The 18,407-nt window shown below is 42.1% G+C and overlaps 2 protein-coding genes across 2 annotated transcripts in view; both read left to right on the top strand.

Annotated features, from left to right (window-relative positions):
• NUP93 (nucleoporin 93) overlaps positions 1 to 18,407 on the top strand; it is a 105,424-nt gene that overhangs the window by 68,024 nt on the left and 18,993 nt on the right. The window contains exons 5-6 of the mRNA XM_043435304.1: positions 5,420 to 5,548; positions 16,517 to 16,591. Coding sequence (XP_043291239.1) covers positions 5,420 to 5,548; positions 16,517 to 16,591 — 204 coding nt within the window. The remainder of the gene's footprint in view (positions 1 to 5,419; positions 5,549 to 16,516; positions 16,592 to 18,407) is intronic.
• LOC122420295 (40S ribosomal protein S24-like) lies at positions 3,701 to 4,245 on the top strand. The gene has a single exon (XM_043435305.1). The coding sequence runs from the start codon at positions 3,778 to 3,780 to the stop codon at positions 4,174 to 4,176; it is 399 nt and encodes a 132-aa protein (XP_043291240.1). The 5' UTR covers positions 3,701 to 3,777; the 3' UTR covers positions 4,177 to 4,245.

Genomic DNA, 18,407 nt, shown 5'->3' with positions numbered 1-18,407 from the left:
GTGTGCATATGTGTTTGTGAGGGAGGTGTTCCGGTGTTGGGAGCTGGCCCTGAGGGGGGACCTTTCACCTGTCTGGACACCGGGAGGCTGCCACTGAGCAAGAATCATTTTCAAACAAAAGGTGAGCAGCTTCCTGGCATTTTGGTGGTAATTTCACGTTTGAATAACTTGCCAATGTCCTGCTGAAATGCCAAGAAAACAAGCTACAAAACCACAAATGTGTCCTCTCTTTTCCCATTTGGTGCATCCCAGCAAAAACAGAACAACATTATCAGAACATATGTAGAGTTTCTAAAAGCCAGCAACAGCTCAGTAATAAGCGGGTGTGAAGTCAAAGCATATTGCCCTCTTCCCTTTATGAAAATGGGGTTCGAGTGCTCCCCACCTGTTTTTAATTCAGTTGCCCAGTTCTTTCCCTGCCTGCCTTTCTTAATTGTCTTTAAGAGATCTATTTCCCCACATAACTTGAAAGATTCAGATATAGTTTATAACAGTTTCTCCCTGCTTTGTCATTTTCTGTGGTTTGTCTTTCCTTTTAATTTGTAGACCTCTGCACACCCTTCCAGGTTATCCCTCTTCTCTTCCCTTGGGTTTCTTTCCTTCTTTTCTCTCACCTCGCTTAAGACCCTCCCTGTCCTCCTCTCCTCTTGGTTCTTAGCTCTGTTGATTCTCTCTGATTAGCTCTTCTAGTTGACATTCTTCTTTGCACCTAATCCGGTGGTTCAGATGTGGGTCTAAAGGGAATAGGCTGGAAGAGGGCAGATGGGCGGCTGATCATCCCTGATTAGCCCACAAATTGGATGTTCCATTATCTCTAATGTAATTAAGATAAGCTAGGGGTGGCATGGTCAAGAGAAGAGAATTTTAATGTTGGGCCATTTATTTTTATTTGAAGCTCCTTATCACACTAATGATGAATGGAATGACAGTGCTGTTTGTTCAGCTTGTGGGGCTGTTTCTAAATGAGTAGCCTGGCGTACTTCTCAGATAGATTCTGAGGACTGGAGCCCAGAAAGCTGCCAGTTTTCAGAGTACTTCCTGTGTTCCTGAAGCAGTTCTTGGCACACAGGTAGGCAGCTTGATTAACAGGGGATGGTTGATTCCCACTGTTGTGGCTCTGACCCTTACATGATGCTGGAAGTCTGCCCCTGCCATCCTCATCAACAGTGCCTCTGAGACAGATTGTGTTCTCTTCAGTTGCCTTTACTGCTTTGCCATTCTTCAACAGCCGGAGGGCTTACCCTTAAAAAAAACTCATGTGATGCCCTGTTGTCTTGGGTCAGTGCCACAGCTTAGTCACTGCTTCACTTGCTTCACTTCCTGTTGCAAGTTTGGAAAGCTGTATGGTATGCCAGCTCTCCACCTCTTTATTTCAGCCCACCCTGGTCCACCTGCCACATAGCTCTCTGTTTTCCCTTACTCAGACAGGTTCAAGGTTGAGGAGGTGGTTGACCACTAAACAGGAGGAGGTTTAGAAGAAATGTGGTTCAACACATGCAGCATTTCTGGGTAGCTTCTAGGTACCCTAGCCCCTTCCCCTCCCCTTTCCCCCATCTTTCTGTCCAACATTCTTCTCTCTGTTCAGGAAGCATAGCTTTCATGTTTAAGGTCCCTAATGTAGCAAGAAAAAATGATTTTTCTCTAGGTATTTTTTTTTCAATCCAGGATAACTGGAATGGTCTTTTCTGCCTGACTCTCAGAAGAGAACCAAGTGAAAGTCTATTTTTAAAGTTTTTGATTATCATTTCTTCTTCTGTCTTTAGAGTACACGTTAGGAATACACTGATAGATGGACCAAATCAAATTTGCAGGATGTGCCAACCCTCTTGCTAATCATTTTTGTGGCTGTCTGCTTTCTTTTTCATATTTTAATAAATATTGGTCCATACGCAAACATCACATTTGTAAAAACAGTATACGATTTTTCTTAGAGTTTCCCAGAGCTCACATATATGGATGTTATCAGTATATAAATTATCTTTGTTGCCAGAAATAAAGCAGGCATTACTAATACTCATTCCCTTAGTGCTGCCTAACTGGATGCCAATCTGATTGTAAATGAAATGGCTTTTTGAAAAGTGGGCTCAAGCTTACGGGAAACTGGTTTGCCAATTAAAGAATCATAGGCTAAGAATGGTTATGATTCAGTATGTGTCTATAAGTTGCTTTAATCTCCCGCTCAGAGGTTTTGTTTTAGTTTTGAAGGGGGTTTTTTGTCTTTTTTTGGGAGGGGGGGTTGCTGTTGCTGTTTCTTTTTCCCTTCCTTTCTCCCTCCCTTCTTTTCTGTTTCCCTTCTTTCTTTTTTTTTTTTCCTGAGTGCATTTGCTTTGGCAACCTGCAATGTCACTAGCAAATAAGAGTGAGGTTTGTCAGAGATTTCAAGAGTGACTTTGAGTAGACTGAGATAGGAAACTTGTAGAAGGCTCTAGGTTTTTTTGTCTTTTTTTTTTTAACTGATTTACTTCCTCCTATGAAAATAAAGAAAAGGCAGAGGAACCAGAGATCAAATTGCCAATATCCACTGGATCATTGAAAAAGCAAGGGAGTTCAAGAAAAACATATATTTCTGCTTTATTGACTACGCCAAAGCCTTCGACTGTATGGATCACAATAAACTGTGGAAAATTCTGAAAGAGATGGGAATACCAGACCACCTGACCTGCCTCTTGAGAAACCTGTATGCAGGTCAGGAAGCAACAGTTAGAACTGGACATGGAACAACAGACTGGTTCCAAATAGGAAAAGGAGTACATCAAGGCTGTATATTGTCACCCTGATTATTTAATTCATATGCAGAGTACATCATGAGAAACGCTGGGCTGGAAGAAGCACAAGCTGGAATCAAGATTGCCGGGAGAAATATCAATAACCAGTATGCAGATGACACACCTTATGCAGAGAGGGAAGAGGAACTAAAGGAGCCTCTGATGAAAGTGAAGAGGAGAGTGAAAAAGTTGGCTTAAAGCTCAACATTCAGAAAACTAAGATCATGGCCTCTGGTCCCATCACCTCATGGGAAATAGATGGGGAGACAGTGGAAACAGTGTCAGACTTTATTTCTTTGGGCTCCAAAATCACTGCAGATGGTGATTGCAGCCATGAAATTAAAAGACGCTTACTCCTTGGAAGGAAAGTTATGACCAACCTAGACAGCATATTAAAAAGCAGAGACATTACTTTGCCAACAAAGGTCCGTCTGGTCAAGGCTATGGTTTTTCCAGTGGTCACGTATGGATGTGAAGAAAGCTGAGTGCTGAAGAATTGATGCTTTTGAACTGTGGTGTTGGAGAAGACTCTTGAGAGTCCCTTGGACTGCGAGGAGATCCAACCAGTCCATCCTGAAGGACATAAGTCCTGGGTGTTCATTGGAGGGACTGATGCTGAAGCTGAAACTCCAGTACTTTGGCCACCTCATGCAAAGAGTTGACTCATTGGAAAAGACCTTGATGCTGGGAGGGATTGAGGGCAGGAGGAGAAGCGGACAACAGAGGGTGAGGTGGCTGGATGGCATCACCGACTCGATGGGCATGAGTTTGAGTAAACTCCGGGAGTTGGTGATGGACAGGGAGGCCTGGTGTGCTGCAATTCGTGGGGTCGCAAAGAGTCAGACACGACTGAGCGACTGAACTGAACTGAACTGATGAAAATATTACTGTTTCTTAAAAAAAGACACTGGGAAAATCTTTTGTTTCTGTCTCATCTTAGAGGCTCATTAAATCTTAAGATACCATTGACTTGCTCTTTTCCTCCCTGGCTGCTTGAAGATCAGCCGCCATCATGAACGACACAGTAACTATCCGGACTAGGAAGTTCATGACCAACCGACTGCTTCAGCGGAAACAAATGGTCATTGATGCTCTTCACCCTGGAAAGGCAACAGTACCTAAAACAGAAATTCGGGAAAAACTGGCCAAAATGTACAAGACCACACCAGATGTCATCTTTGTATTTGGATTCAGAACCCATCTTGGTGGTGGCAAGACAGCTGGCTTCGGCATGATTTACGACTCCTTGGATTACGCGAAGAAGAATGAGCCCAAACACAGGCTTGCAAGACATGGCCTGTATGAGAAGAAAAAGACCTCCAGAAAACAGCGAAAGGAGCGCAAGAACAGAATGAAGAAAGTCAGGGGGACTGCAAAGGCCAGTGTTGGTGCTGGCAAAAAGAAGGAGTAAAGATTCTGCAGTGACTGTATCTGTGGTGCTTGTGCAGATTTTTCATGAAAGAATAAACTAAGACCTTTTCCATGAAAAAAAAAAAAAAAGATACCATTGACTTAAAATCCATCATTATTTTATGTACTGCACAGAAAAAGTACTTAAGAATAGTACTTCAATTTAAACTTTTGACATGCTGTCAATCATAATATGTAGCCTCAGTTCAGAGGGTTACAGTTTTAAGAAGATATTTATCTTAATAAGCACATAAGAAAAAAATTCAGCATTACTACTCATTAGAGAAATGCATGTCAAAACCAGGAGTTATCACCTCACACCCATTAGCATGGCTAGAGTCAAAAAACCCAGAAAGTGATATTGGAGAGGATGTAGACAAATTGAAACTATTGTGCACTGTTGGTGGGAATGAAAAAGTGTAGCCTCATTGAAAACATTATGCAGTTGCTCAAAAAATTAAACATAGGATGACCGTGTGATCCAGCAATTTCATTTCTGGATATGTATCCCAAAGAATTGAAAGCAGGAACTTGAAGAGATATGTGTACACCCAGGTTCACAGAAACATGATTCATATTAACCAAAAGTTGGAAGCAACTCACGTGTCCATGGATAGAGGCATGGATAAACAAAATGTGGTGTATACGTATAGTGGAGTGTTATTCAGCCTTAACACGGAAGGAGACTGCATATGCTACAACACAGATGAACCTGAGGACATTATGCTAAGTGAAATAAGCCAGACACAAAAAGACAAACACTGTATGATTGCACTTCTTTGAGGTACCTAGACATGTCAGAATCCCAGAGACAGAAGTAGAATGGTGGTTGCCTGTGTCTGGGGGATGGTGGGAATGGAGGTATTGTTTAATGGGTGCAGAGTTTCATTTTTGCACAATGAAGAGCATTCTGGAGATACATGGTGGTGATGTTTGCACAGCCATATGAATGAACTTAATGCCATTGAACTGCACAGTTAAGTGGTTAAAATGGTAAGCTTTATGGTTAAGTACATTTTACCACAATTAAAAATCTGCTTTTCATGTGTTAGACTTGATGAAATAGGGCATGTTTGCAAACAACTCTCAGTAAGTTCTTTAAGGATAATTTGAAATAGCTTGCCTTTGCTCTGATAATGGAAAGATGGCAGATCAAGAGGGTTTTGAATTTCTACTGCACGTTAAGGGAAACCGTGTTCTTTGTTTTCTCACTCGGGTCCTGTCTCTCTTCTCCCCTCCTCCAGACCTTTGGCATGGCTGAGGAGTACCATCGAGAGTCAATGCTGGTCGAGTGGGAGCAAGTGAAGCAGCGGATTCTCCACACCCTGCTGGCGTCAGGAGAAGATGCCCTTGACTTTACTCAAGAAAGCGAGGTGAGTTGAGTCCAGAAAATCAACCATTATTAAAAACGTCAGGTCAGAAAATACTTATCTGCTTGACTGCTGGCCGACCTGGCACAGCTGATCCCTGTCTTCCTCTTGAAGCCCTTTCTTCATTGCCTTCTAGATGCCCACATTTGCCTGGATTTCCTCCAGCATGGCTGGCCGCTTCTGCTCAACCTCTTGTGCTGAATTTTCCTCAAACTCCTGTCCCAGGGCTCCGTCCTTGACCTGTTCCTGATTCTTCATTAATCACTGCCCTGTTGATCTCTTCTGGGCTTATGGTATTAAATACCTTCTATGTACTTGAAGACTCAAATTCACATCACCATCCCAAATCCTCTCAGATTCACTTGTTCTGCTGGCCTTCTTGGCTACTCAGGTGTCTCAGAGCCATCAAGCTTAACATGTTTAGAATTGAGTCGTGGTAGCAACTGCCTCCAACTCCCTCCCAGCTTTTCTCACAGAGTTTATCATCTTTATAAAGGGCAGTTCCAGTTTTTCACTTGCTGAGATCCAACACCTCAGATTCATTTTTATCCTACCCTTCTCTTACCTAGACTCTCAAACATGCTGACAAATCCACTTAACCCTTTTCTCAGAATATACCCAGAGTCCAACCACTTTTTTTTTTAATTTATTTATTTTAATTGGAGGCTAATTACTTTACAATGTTGTGGAGGTTTTTGCCATACATTAACATGAATCAGCCATGGGTATACATATGTGTCCCCACCCCCCCATCCTGAATCCCCCTCCCCAACCACTTCTTACCACCTGTGCTGTTAGCCTTGGGGCCAAGTCAACCAGCATCTCTTGTTCAGATTATTGGACCGATTTCCTAACTGGTTTTTCCATTATCTGTTGCTGTGTAATCAATCACTGCAAACCATAGTAGCTGAAAACAAGCGTTTAGCTTAGCTGAGTGTTTTTTGGTTTGGGATGTCCTGGCCCTGGTGGTCAGGATGTTGGCTGAGACTACACTCCTCGCAGAGCTCAACTCGAAGGGGATCTAGTCCCAGGCTCACTTACGTGCTTCCTGACAAGCCTCAGGTCCTCTCTGGCTCTTGGCTAGGGGTGTGAGTTCCTTGTTGTGTGGGTCTCTTTCGTACTGCTCACAGCATGGGTAGCGTGCCTCTCCTGGGGCAAGAGTGAAGGATCCAAGGAAGAGTTCAAAGGCCCCTGAGACAGAAACTACAGTCTTTCCATGACTTAATCTTGAAAGTTATATTCTGTTGCCTCTCTGATCAAAGTAAATTACTAAATTCAGCCTATACTCAAGGAGAGAGGATTAAATGAGAGCTTGGATCCCAGGACGTGGGGATTATTGGGAGCCATCTTAGAGGTTGTCAACCACACTGGTCTACTGCTTCTGCCCTTGTACAGTCTTCTCAATAGCCAGAGTGATGCTGTTAAACACAGACTAGATCATGTCACACCTCTTCTCAGGATCCTCCAGTGACATCCGTCTCGTTTGGAGGGAAAGCCGGAGTCTTCGCCCTGACTTCCCAATCTTTCTCTGGCCTGGTCTTGTTGCTTCTCCCAGCTCACATTATTCTGCTCTCCCCATTGCTCTTGCTGCTCCTGCCTTAGATCATCTGGGCTTCCTGTTGCTTGTGCCTAAAAGGCTCTTTCCCTAAATCACTGCATGCCTGTCCTCCTCACTTCCTTCAGGTATTACCCAGTGCCATCTTGATGAGGCCTTCCAGGACCTTTATATCTGAAATCCAAACCAAACTCTCCCCATTCAACCCTCCCTATATGCCCTTTTCTTGCTATATTTTTCTTTTTATTACTTCTTCACTTTAAACCACTTAAAATCACTGTGTGTGTTTTTATGTCTTTATATTGCTTATTGTCTGTTTCTCCCAGAAAAATTTAAGCTCCAGGAAGGTAAGGACTTTTGTTTGCTGTATTTACTCATATCACCAGTGCCTAGATGAGTGCCTGGAACATATTTGATGCTCCAAAAATATTTGGTAAATAAATCATTTGGCCTTAGCTAACTTTATGCCAACCAGAGTATTAGGGATGTGTGATTTTAGAGTGGGTATGTTATGTAGGGTTTATCTCTTACTTATCCTGGAGATCTTTCCTGAGAGGGATTTTGAGGCTGCAACTTGGGATCAGCAGGAAAGTATGTCTTCCTTGATTAGTGATGTCTGCCCTTGGCCAGTGGGAACTGTGACCATACATTCACCACACCAGTGTTGGGGAGAGAATGACTTTAGGGTTCTAATCCTAGCTTCACCACTGACTAGTTCTGATATGACATCCACATTATTATTTATATATTAAATATTCAAGTTATTTAACCCTGCAGACGTTTAGTGTCTTCATTAGTAAAATGGGATTATTGGGAAGATTAGTGATAATGTAAAGCCCCTCTCCCATAATGATTGTCCTTTATTATTGTTTAAAAGTAAGTAATTTCAGGGCACTTCTGTGGTGGTCCAGTAGCTAAGATTTTGCCTTTTAATGCAAGGGGTGCTGATTCAATTCCTGGTTCCAGAGCTAAGATTCCATGTGTTTCAAGGCCAAAAAAGCTATAACATAAAACAAGCACTATTGTAGCAAATTCACTAAAAGACTTTAAAAATGGTCTACATTTCTAAAAAAAACAATCTCAAAAAGTAGTTTCAGGCAATTTGTATGTGCAAGTTAAAAATTATGTCAAAAAACTATTAAAATTTATAAAAATTATAGCATTAGACATTTCAAGTAATATTACCAGTGTCTCCTCCGAAGTTGTTTTGACTAACTGATGTTCTTTTCTCATAAAAGATTGGGCACCTAAGGCTCAGTGAGGCTTGTACTGTGCTAGGTGAGACTGGGGACTGTTGACATTTGGACCATCGTTCTGTTGAAGTCTGGGTCAAAGGTGGGTAGCTTGGCAGTGTCATGCCTGCATGATAACGTTCCACATCCTGTGTCTACAGATTTGCTCCTGGTTTAAAACCAAGTTTTTCTATTAAATTAGCCCCCAAATAAATAGATGCTAAAGTCATTTATCTCAGGAAATTACTCATTAAGGACCTTGTTCCGCATTTCTTAGACTCAAAGACTTCAGAGAAGAGCAGAGTCTTGGGGAAAAAAAAAAGAGCTAATGTAGAAGGTCCTTGGGCAGCCTGATGTTTCTCAATTGCTTATGAGTCTAGGCAGAGAAGTAGAACAGCTCATGGTTTTATAAACTTCATTTTTTTAAAACTGTGTTAATAGGTTGTGGTCTGTATTGGGATTTGGAAGTAATTATAAGCTGCTAATGAGATATTCTTTCTTGATTGCTCTTGTCTTAAAAATAGACTAGTCTATTTAGTAGACATTTCTTCCTTGACCTTAAGTCCTCCCTCTTGAAAGGGAGGACTCCTTCTTATTGATACTTCTGCTGTTCTCTGTGGTGACACCCATCAAAATGGATAGCTTTGTTGAAAAAGCTGGCAAATAATGCAGATGGTTCTCTCTTCAGGTTATCCAGGGAATTGCCATTTCTGGAACCCTCATAGGTTTTATTGTTTGTTGCTGTTTTGAACTTTCCCCCTAAAGTATGACATACATACAGAAAAAAATGCACGCATTATAAGTATATAGCTCAGTGAGTTACCAAAAACGAAACACACCCAGATGAAGAAACCACACTGCCATCCCCCTAGCATCCCCACCCCCAGTGCTTTTTCATTCACGACCCCTCACCATGACCACCAAGAAAAACACTGTCTTGACTTCTAATGCCATGGATTAATTTTGCCTGTTTTTAAACTCTGTGTAAATGGAGTCATGCTGTATGTGCTCTTGTGTCTGGCTTCTTTTGCTTAACATTCTGTGTATCGTTACATGTAGTTGCAGGCTGTTCATTCTCATGGCCAGATAGTATGACTGCAGTATTTTTCCATTCTGATGTGGATGCACATTTGAATAGTTTACAGTTCTTAGCTTTTATAACGAGTGCTAGTGAGAGCATTCTTGTACCTGTCTTTTGGTGAACGCACATTTGCACATCCGTTGGGGGGGCAGTTGCTGGCACAAGAGGGTACACATGTGTTCAGCCTTAGCAGATGCTGCCCAGCAGCTTTCCAAAATGGTGTCTCACCATCCCCTCCCACCAGCACTGTGAGAATTCTTTGTTCCTTATCTTTGCCACACTTGATATTTTTTGTCTTTTTCAGTTCAACCGTTCTGGTGGATGTGTGGAAGAACCATGTGTTTTTCCCATATAATTTTCTTCCAAAAGATGGAAAGGTAGTATTAGCTCCACTTGGGCAGACACTTTCTCTACCCTCTCTGTAGGAAACCACAGAGATAGGCTTTGGAATTCAGCAGGCCTGAGTTCCCAGGCCTCTCCTGGGAACCACATTGTTCTCGTCCTCGTTGTAAAAGGCCTCTCTTGAAGAATGGTTGAAAGGAATGTAGAACGTGTGTAAGGCACCTGGCTCAGAGCCGGCATAGAGTGCACGCTTAGCACATCCCAGCAGTAGTTTATGGTGGTAGTTAGTATTTGGTCAGCTACCCAGGTGGGACTAGTGGTAAAGAACCCACCTGCCAGTGCAGGAGACTAAGAGATGTGGGTTCAGTCCCTGGGTTGGGAAGATCCCCTGGAGAAGGGCATGACAACCCACTCCAGTATTCTTGCCTGGAGAATCCCATGGACAGAGGAGCCTGGTGGGCCACAGTCCACGGGGTTGCAAAGAGTCGAACATGACTAAAGCGACTTAGTACACATCCATGCACACATTGTTAAGTTTATTTTTATTATTTTAAGATGGATCTGTTCCTTTTTAACTGTCCCTTGATTTATGAAGTGTTTCTGGGAATGAAAAATATCTCATAAGTAGAGGAAATAATTAAAGTATGACTTGCCATCTAAACCATTCTTTTCTGGGTACTTTATTGTGAAGAATAAGACTGTTGGAATCCGGAGAGTTATTAGCTAGGAAAGAGGCTTCCAGTCATTTGGAGCTGACCTTACATTGAAGGAAAATGTCCAAATTTGGCTAATTTAATATGAAGAGAGGCTTGAGGCTTTTTTTACTTTTTTAAACAAAAATGAACTAGAAGTTGGTGATTCCTGAAACATTTTACCCTCAAGCCTTCTGATTACAAAAGAGCAGCAACACATTAGTAATATCTGTTCCTGGCAAGTTTTAATAAGGAAAATGATGCTTCAATAGCAAAATTCAATTTGGGAAATTAATTTCCTTAGGATATCATTGAAGAAAAAGATATAATTTTTAAAGGAAGTAGGAATTGAAAGATTGTTAATAATGTTCCAAGTTTTGGTCTCAATAAAAATGATAGGCTTTAAAGCAAGAAAGAGACTCCTGGCTAAGAACCCCCATGCCCCAGACCCTCCGTCTGGCCTGTGCGGAAGAACACCCCAGTCTGTGCTGCTTGCATGACAGCATGCAGGCTGGGAGCAGTGTTGAGAATCCTTGATGTATCTCAGCCAGCATTTAAAACAGTATTTAAAGAAGTAAGTTTTTATCTAGCCTCAGTGCGCCATGGCTGTGTTGGTGTTAGACATAGTCAGTGGTCAGTGCTTTATTGTATTATGTGGGAAATGACTCAGCTTCTCAAGCAGGAGCCTTGACCAAGAAGCTGTTGTAGCTTAACCATTACAGATAGTGAACGGTATATGTTGAATATAGTCTCTAATTTTGATAACTGACTTAATACCGTATTTCATCAGCTCCCAGCTACGCATCTTTTCTATATTTTACCATCTCTGAAATCAAGATATGTCTTAAATCAATGGTATAGTTTGTCAGCATTTTTCTTTCTTAGTGGTACATAAACATGATGTCTTATAATGGATGGTTAGATTCGGTAGAATACAGCAAAAATATTGACTGACAAAGTTTGAATTTAAAAACCCCAGACTAGATGATTCCAAACTGTATTTTATGGCTCCCTGGTAGTTTCTGAAAGGGCTGGTTTTGTTTCACATACTGGAATTTAAATAGAATTTCAAGTATGGAAAATGCTCCACTGCTCTTTCAAAAAGAAGTTTAAAGAACCAACTCATTTTAATATCAAGCCATATCACACATGAACACCTTCTTGCACAGCGTTCTGATGGTTGAACGTACTTGTAAAAATTCAGCCTCTGTCCTCCACCCCAAACCCAACATAACCTCTGACATCCTGTCCTTTCAATTCCCTCTTATGTCTTTATGTGCACAGTTATACGTTTATGTTCATCCAATCAATTTATTATCTTTTCCGTAGATGGCAGCATTTTCTATAATAGATGCTACAGCTTAGCATTATGTTTTGTTTTTTTTTAACTTATTTTGGAGCTTTTTCTTGGTTAGTGTAGGTGCCTGTCTTTTTTTAGTGGCTGTAATAAATTTCATTGTATAAATGACCCAAGTGTTCCTCCCATTTTATCCATGAAGAGCTATGCCCCAGAGAAGTTAGATATCATTACCCAAAGTCACACAGTCGGGTTGCATTTAGAACCTGGGTCTTCTGGTCCCCAGTTGGTGTTTTTTCCCTAGTGGTACTGAGCTTCTGTGTACAGAGTTTATAGCCAACTACTGTACGTTAGTTACTTTGGTTCTGTTTTGTTTACGTAAAGCCACAACCTTCCACTTGGAAGTTAAAAACTCTCTTCCTTCAATAGTATCATCACATTTTCTTTTCACTCTGTACTTATTTTGCTAAAAGTGAATGCTAGTTACATTCCTTTTTTCCTGTCTAGAATGTTCCCTCCTTGGAAAAAAATTTATTTCTGGATATGTTATGTACAAAAATAGCTGCTTGATAAAAGCTTACAGTTACCCCCTGCCACTCCCAACTATATCCTCCCAGTTCTGGAATGCTCTCTTAGAAAATGGGTCTTTTACCCTATGACATCCCTTATATGTGAAATCTGAAAAGAAATGATACAAATGAACTCATTTACAAATCAGACTCAGAGTCTTAGAAAACAAACTTCTGGTTGCCAGAGGAGGGAGAGTAGGGGGAAGAGATAGGGAGTTTGGGATCAACATGTGCACACTGCTTTATTTAGAATGGATAACCAACAAGGACCTACTGTATATCACATGGAACTCTACTCCATGTTATGTGGGAACATGGATGGGAGGGGGGCTTGGGGGAGAATGGATACATGTATATGTGTGTATATGTATCGTTGAGTCCCTTCACTGTATCGTTGAGTCCCTTCACTGTTCACGTGAAACTCCCACAACATTGTTAATCAGCTATACCCCAATACAAAATAAAGTTTAAAGTCTGATTTAAAAAAGAAAAGAAAATGACTCTTTTGGGAACACCATGTACACTGAGAAAACCCTTCTCATGTCTATGCTCTGAGAGACCACTGTTTCTCCGCAGTATCTACAGACCCCTGGTGAACCCTTTGCTGTCCTCCTGGCCCTGCCCTCCCATCTTCCCCGCCTTCCTGGTCTCTTGACTCCATGCTCCTGGTATCCCCACTGTGATCCAGTCAGGCAGACCTGAAAAGTTTGAAATGTTATCCCCACACAGCACACCGGTGTCCACTTTCCCAGCCCTCCAGCAGCCCCTGGCTTTGAGATTCCTATGAATGTTTGCTGATTCCTCTCTTCAGGCCTGTGCGTGTCCACATCCTGTTGGTGGATAATTGACTTCGTGTGTGGTGAAATAGAGGCTCCGCCAAGGGCAAATGAAGGAAAGCTATGTTTGAAAACAAGCGTATTAAGCAAAATTCATTTAAATGGAAATTTGCAGGCTGAAAACCAACTACTTTTTAAGTGGATAATTTTTAGAATTAGGTTTCTAGTAGTACCAGAAAATATTTCTCAAGGCTGTTTATGTATATTTAGCTGAAACAATTGTGTCCTTGCAGAAGTATTTTGTGCCGTTTCTTCCTTTCATCCCTGTTTATTCCCCCCAGTTAGGTTACTGTAATTAACAACCTTAGTGCTCTGTTCTTTCAAAGACTTGGGGATCATCAGCTTTCAGAGAGTTAGTTCTGTTCCAGAAAGATGGCTGTGTTATAGAACAGTCTTGACTGTCACAGTGTTACTGAGAACACTCAGAAGTAGAAAATGAGCTGGTGGGAGTTCTGTTCATACAAGAAACGCATGCTCATTGTAGAAAAATAAGATGAGAATTTCCAGCCAGCAGAAAGTAAAATATTGTAGGTTATGTTTCTGTAGTGTCCATATCTATCCATTGTTCAGCGCTGGGTTTATTCCCATGTTCCTTGTGGTTTATTTTTTATTTAATGTGATAGCATTAGCGTTTACTGGTCAGATGTTGGACACTGAGCTCTTTCTACTTGTTCCTACTTACTCCTTGTGAAGTGGGTAGTATTTTCTTCCCATTTAATCTTTTCATCTATAAGGTAACTATCATTGCTGCCCCTGTATCATTGCAACAGCTAAAGAAGCCCAGGCCCCAAAGAAGCAGTGTACTCAGTCAAGATCACGTAGCTCATGAGCAGTGGAGCCAGGCTTTCTAAACCACTGCTCACTTGTTCTCCAGTGGCCATCCTTGGACAGTTGCCCCGGGCTACCCTGGCAGGCAGCGTGGCCCCAGACTGTGGATGCAAACCATGGCTCTGCTACTTCTTACTGGAGTGTCCTCGGGCAGTTGCTTTCTGTGCCCTTTGGTATCTTTTTCTGTAAAACTAATATAATAAAAGTGTGTCTCTCATAGGGTTGTGGAGTTAATACACGAAAATTAAGACCCTGCTTGGCGTATAGTAGTTGCTCAGAAAGTGTGGCTGTTGTCACTGTGACCTGATGGTTTTCAGTCATTTCAGATAGGAATGCCTTCTGCTGTGAATAACTGAAAACTTGAGTTTCTATAGCTTGAAGAGGAATTTATTATTCTCAGCTAACAAGTCTGCAGGTGTGGAAAGAGTGGGGCCTTAATTCACTTGCTCTGCGGTGCCATCAGAGACACGTCTTTGTCTCTGTACACCAACATTTTTTAGCCCGGCCCCTTCAGGCTCGCAAGATGATTGCCGCTGCTCTAGGTGTGCTGTTTGCATTCTGCTTGGAATACTGAAAGGCCATGCCAGGCTCTTTTTTCCCCCTCTATCAGGAAAAGCAGAAGCTACACTTTGCCTGAATGTACTGCTAGGCTTGTGCTTCCGCCTCACTGGCTAGATCCGGGGTGGTGCATGGCCATTCCCAGCTGCAGTGGACGCTGGAAAGGGTAGTGTGTAGGGGTTAGCTCATGAGGACCTATTGTCAGATTTTCAGAAAATTTGCTATCTAGTTGATATCACTTGGAATAGCTTGAATTCTGCCAGCGTGGGAGTATCTACACTAAAGAAACCAGCAAATGCTACAAATCAAGTCCCCTTCCCCAAGCCAGTTGTTAAACATTTACCAATACACTATTAGATATGTTTAACTCCATATGCCAGAGGGGGAAGTGGCAGTGACTAGAGGTAAGAGGTAGGGATATGAAATGTTCATTGAGTCAGCCAAGCGGCAGCATTTACTAAGCTTACCATCTGATAGGGAGAGTTTGAGGCCAACATATGGAAAAGTTTCTTAGTCTTTTTTTAGAAAGAGCAAAGTTAAACTTTAGCTAAGTTTCATCCCTGTTGTAAATAAATACGGATCAAAATTAGGTGTGTTCTACTAGGTATTATTTATATTCTTAAATTTGCAGCACACTGTACTGTACTGTAGTGAGATCAAATTCAATATTTTGAACAGTAAACTATTTATAGCTCCTTTAATATCAGTGACTGCAGAAAATCAGAGCTGGGAGGACTTCTTGAGGTTGTCTAGGACAGCCCTTTCATCAGTTTCTCAGATGAGAAAGGAATGTGCTTGGCCCCAGACCCCAAAACCAGGGAGTGGAGTGGTCCTCCTGGAACCCAGGTATCCAGACAGTCCAGTGTTCATTCCAGAAGCTGAGGGTTTACAGCTCGCCTTTCTGCCTCCTGGCCCTCCTTCCTCCCTGTTCTGCCCCAGCACATGCTCATGCAGGTAACCTTCTGCCACCTTGGTGGTGCTGGGAGGTTTTGCTGCTATCTTCCATCTGCTCCCCCAAAGCCTACTTTAAAACTGCTTTGTTTTAGATTTTAGAGAATAGAGCACTGATTTTTTTTTTTTTTAATGAGAGAAGCTTAAGAATTTGATCTCTGCTACAGTACAGTACGAACTAGTTTGGAAGTTTAAGAATATGCCTGATGTCCCTAATTGGAACATACCTATTTTTGATCCATTTTTGTTTACAGTGGGGAATAAACTTAGCTAAAGATTAACTTTAATCTTTCTCTAAAAAGACTAGTAAATCTTACCATATATTGGTGTCTAACTCTCCCCATCAGTTGGTAAGCTCTTGGTGGGCAGCCTCTGTGGGCTGTCTTCCTGTCATCCCTGTGGGGATGGGTGCGTTCATGCTATGCTTATGGCAGGCGGACACTTAACACATGTTTACTGAATAAACGAATAGATCAATAAAGGACTCAACTTAGACTGACTTTGTTTCTTCGGATGCAGAAAGTTCATCAGTAGGTGTTGCCTTAGTGTGGCCTCTAGATAGGAAATGTCTGAACCTCAGTATTGTGACCCTATAATCTCCATTTCTTCAGCTGTTTAACATGATTGATGGAAACAGGAGACCCACACATACCACAGCCTCACTGGTATAAAGACATGGGTGAGAAAGATGAGGTGGAGTGGGAGCTTGGGATTGAAACCAAATGTTACAAAGATAGAAACAGTTACTGAGATATCCCTGCACGACATATTCATCAGATATCCCTGATGAATTGAGATATTCGTCAGCCTCCTATTATTGAGTTCATTGGGTCCCATGCCTACTCCCTTATGTGTTCATGATAAGGGAGTCACCTTCTATTGAAACCCCCAAAATCATTGTTTTCAGGAAGTCTGACTAGGAAACAGACTTCTCACAGCTCTGTTAAAGACAAATGTTTATGATTTTTTTTTTCCCTTTACATGACTGAATGCTGTTCTGAACCAATTCTGAATGTATGTTTATCTACAGCCAAGTTACATCAGTGATGCAGGACCCCCTGGTCGAAGCTCTCTAGACAGCATTGAAATGGCCTACGCCCGGCAGGTAAGCATGTTCTCAAGGAAGATCAAATCCAGGAAAATCTTCTGTGAGCCCTCTGGAGAGTTAAAAGGAACACAGACTTCATGTGAAAGTCAGACCCTAAAAGCAAGTTGGGTTTTCATTCAGAGGACTTGTTAATATTTTACCAGCTAGGTCCCTGGAGAAGTCTGTCAAATTGGGTAATAGAATGACTCAGGTTTGATTTAGGGAAATTGAAATCTGCCTCACACACTGACCAAGGCATTTCATTCTGCATTTGGCAACAGTTCATGTACAGTAAAGCTCTGAGTAATTTCACTGCTGAGCAAATGGAGTTCTATATTAACTGATCACCTGGTTGGCAAATGGTATTATCAGAAACCCTGCTCCCTGCCTTGTTGTAGAAAGAAATTTTCTAAGTGTTTTTCTGCCTGGGTAAGCATAGTGTACTCACCATTACTGGATATTACTGTCCTGGAGAAGCTCATAGTATTTGGGGTGTTGTGGCTCTGGCTGTGTATCATGACCATGTGATAGTGTAAACATAGATTGAGACACTCTGTGTTAAAGCATAGGGTCTGAAAACTACACGAAACTGCCCTTAGGACAGTACATACCTGGAATTGACTTTTTGAGTAAAGCTGTGCCAGCCTTGTGTACTTTATTCTAATTTGCTGCTTTCCTGCACAAAGTATCAAGAAGGAAAACAGTCTTGTTTCTTGAATTGCAGGTGGTGGGCTTCCACCCTCTAAATCGTCCTGCACCAGAAGTCACCAAGGAACATGTGTTCGATTGTGACCAACTTCCACAGTGCTATGAGGGTAGAATATGTTGGTGCCACTGTGGCCCTCCACCCACCCCACGCCAGACTCAGTGGAAGGAAGGAAGTGGGCAATGCTGAGGGCCACAGTGGCACCAGCATATTCTCCCCTCAAAGCACGGTGCCAGTTGTGTCAACTTGGGACACAAGTCCACCTTCTTTCAACTCCCTCATGTTTTACTAGTATTTATTCTTCAATTTTTAGATCTCCCACACTCCATCTACATTTTTTTAAATTTCACTTTGTTTATATGACTGACTACCATTGCCACAGACATCTCCAGAATTCAGGCCTAACGAAATTACAAGCTTCTGAGGAGAGAAACCATGGATCTTCTGTGTCTGTGAAGACTAAAGCTTTATAAGACTATGGTTTTCCAGCACTCAGGACACCATGTCATGTCTGTTTATGTGGCAGTCCCCTCCAGTGGAGAGAGAACCTTTATATCCCATGCTGAACACAGTGCCCAAGGGAAGGCCCCTCAGAAATGCTCGTTGAGTGAATAAACACCACCTTGTCTTTATAATGCTCCTGGAGGCCACATGCTGCTCTCCGCCATTGAGAGCAGAGGGCAGTAAGGTTCGACAGGCTCCTGTTTTGTCTAAAATCACTACCTAGTTCAGTCCTCAGCAGAGCAAGGATTTCAGAATGCAACGAGTAGAACTTACTAGTTTTCACCATCACTGTTGTGTTTCTTTAAAAACATAGTCCAGAGTAATATTGGCCTTTCCATTCTTTAAACATCACATAGTTCCTTTTTCTTGAGAAATTTTACTAAGGAGCTGGGATTCTTGATGAGAGAAATGGGAACTGCAAATGGGCAGAAGTGCTCTTCTGACATGTGTGGAGGGCTGCAGCCTGACGCACATCCCTGGGCTGGGGCCATTCAGTCCTTTTGTCAGAAGGGTGACCAGACTCTGCTCAGATTCCTAGGAAACAGCAGCTAGAGACCTTCCACTGTCCCATCTTCCACTTTGGTCCTTGCTGTCCGGGACCGAGGGTCTGCTGGGCAGAGCAGC

Source organism: Cervus canadensis, chromosome 18 (assembly GCF_019320065.1).
Source record: "Cervus canadensis isolate Bull #8, Minnesota chromosome 18, ASM1932006v1, whole genome shotgun sequence".
Classification (NCBI taxonomy): Eukaryota; Metazoa; Chordata; class Mammalia; order Artiodactyla; family Cervidae; genus Cervus; species Cervus canadensis.
Note: the sequence above shows the minus strand (reverse complement) of the source record. Positions and strands in the feature narration are given on the sequence as shown.

What these genes read in the sequence shown, in the direction of transcription:
- LOC122420295 (XM_043435305.1), top strand. Translation starts at nt 3,778, where the DNA reads ATGAACGACACAGTAACTATCCGGACTAGGAAGTTCATGACCAACCGA.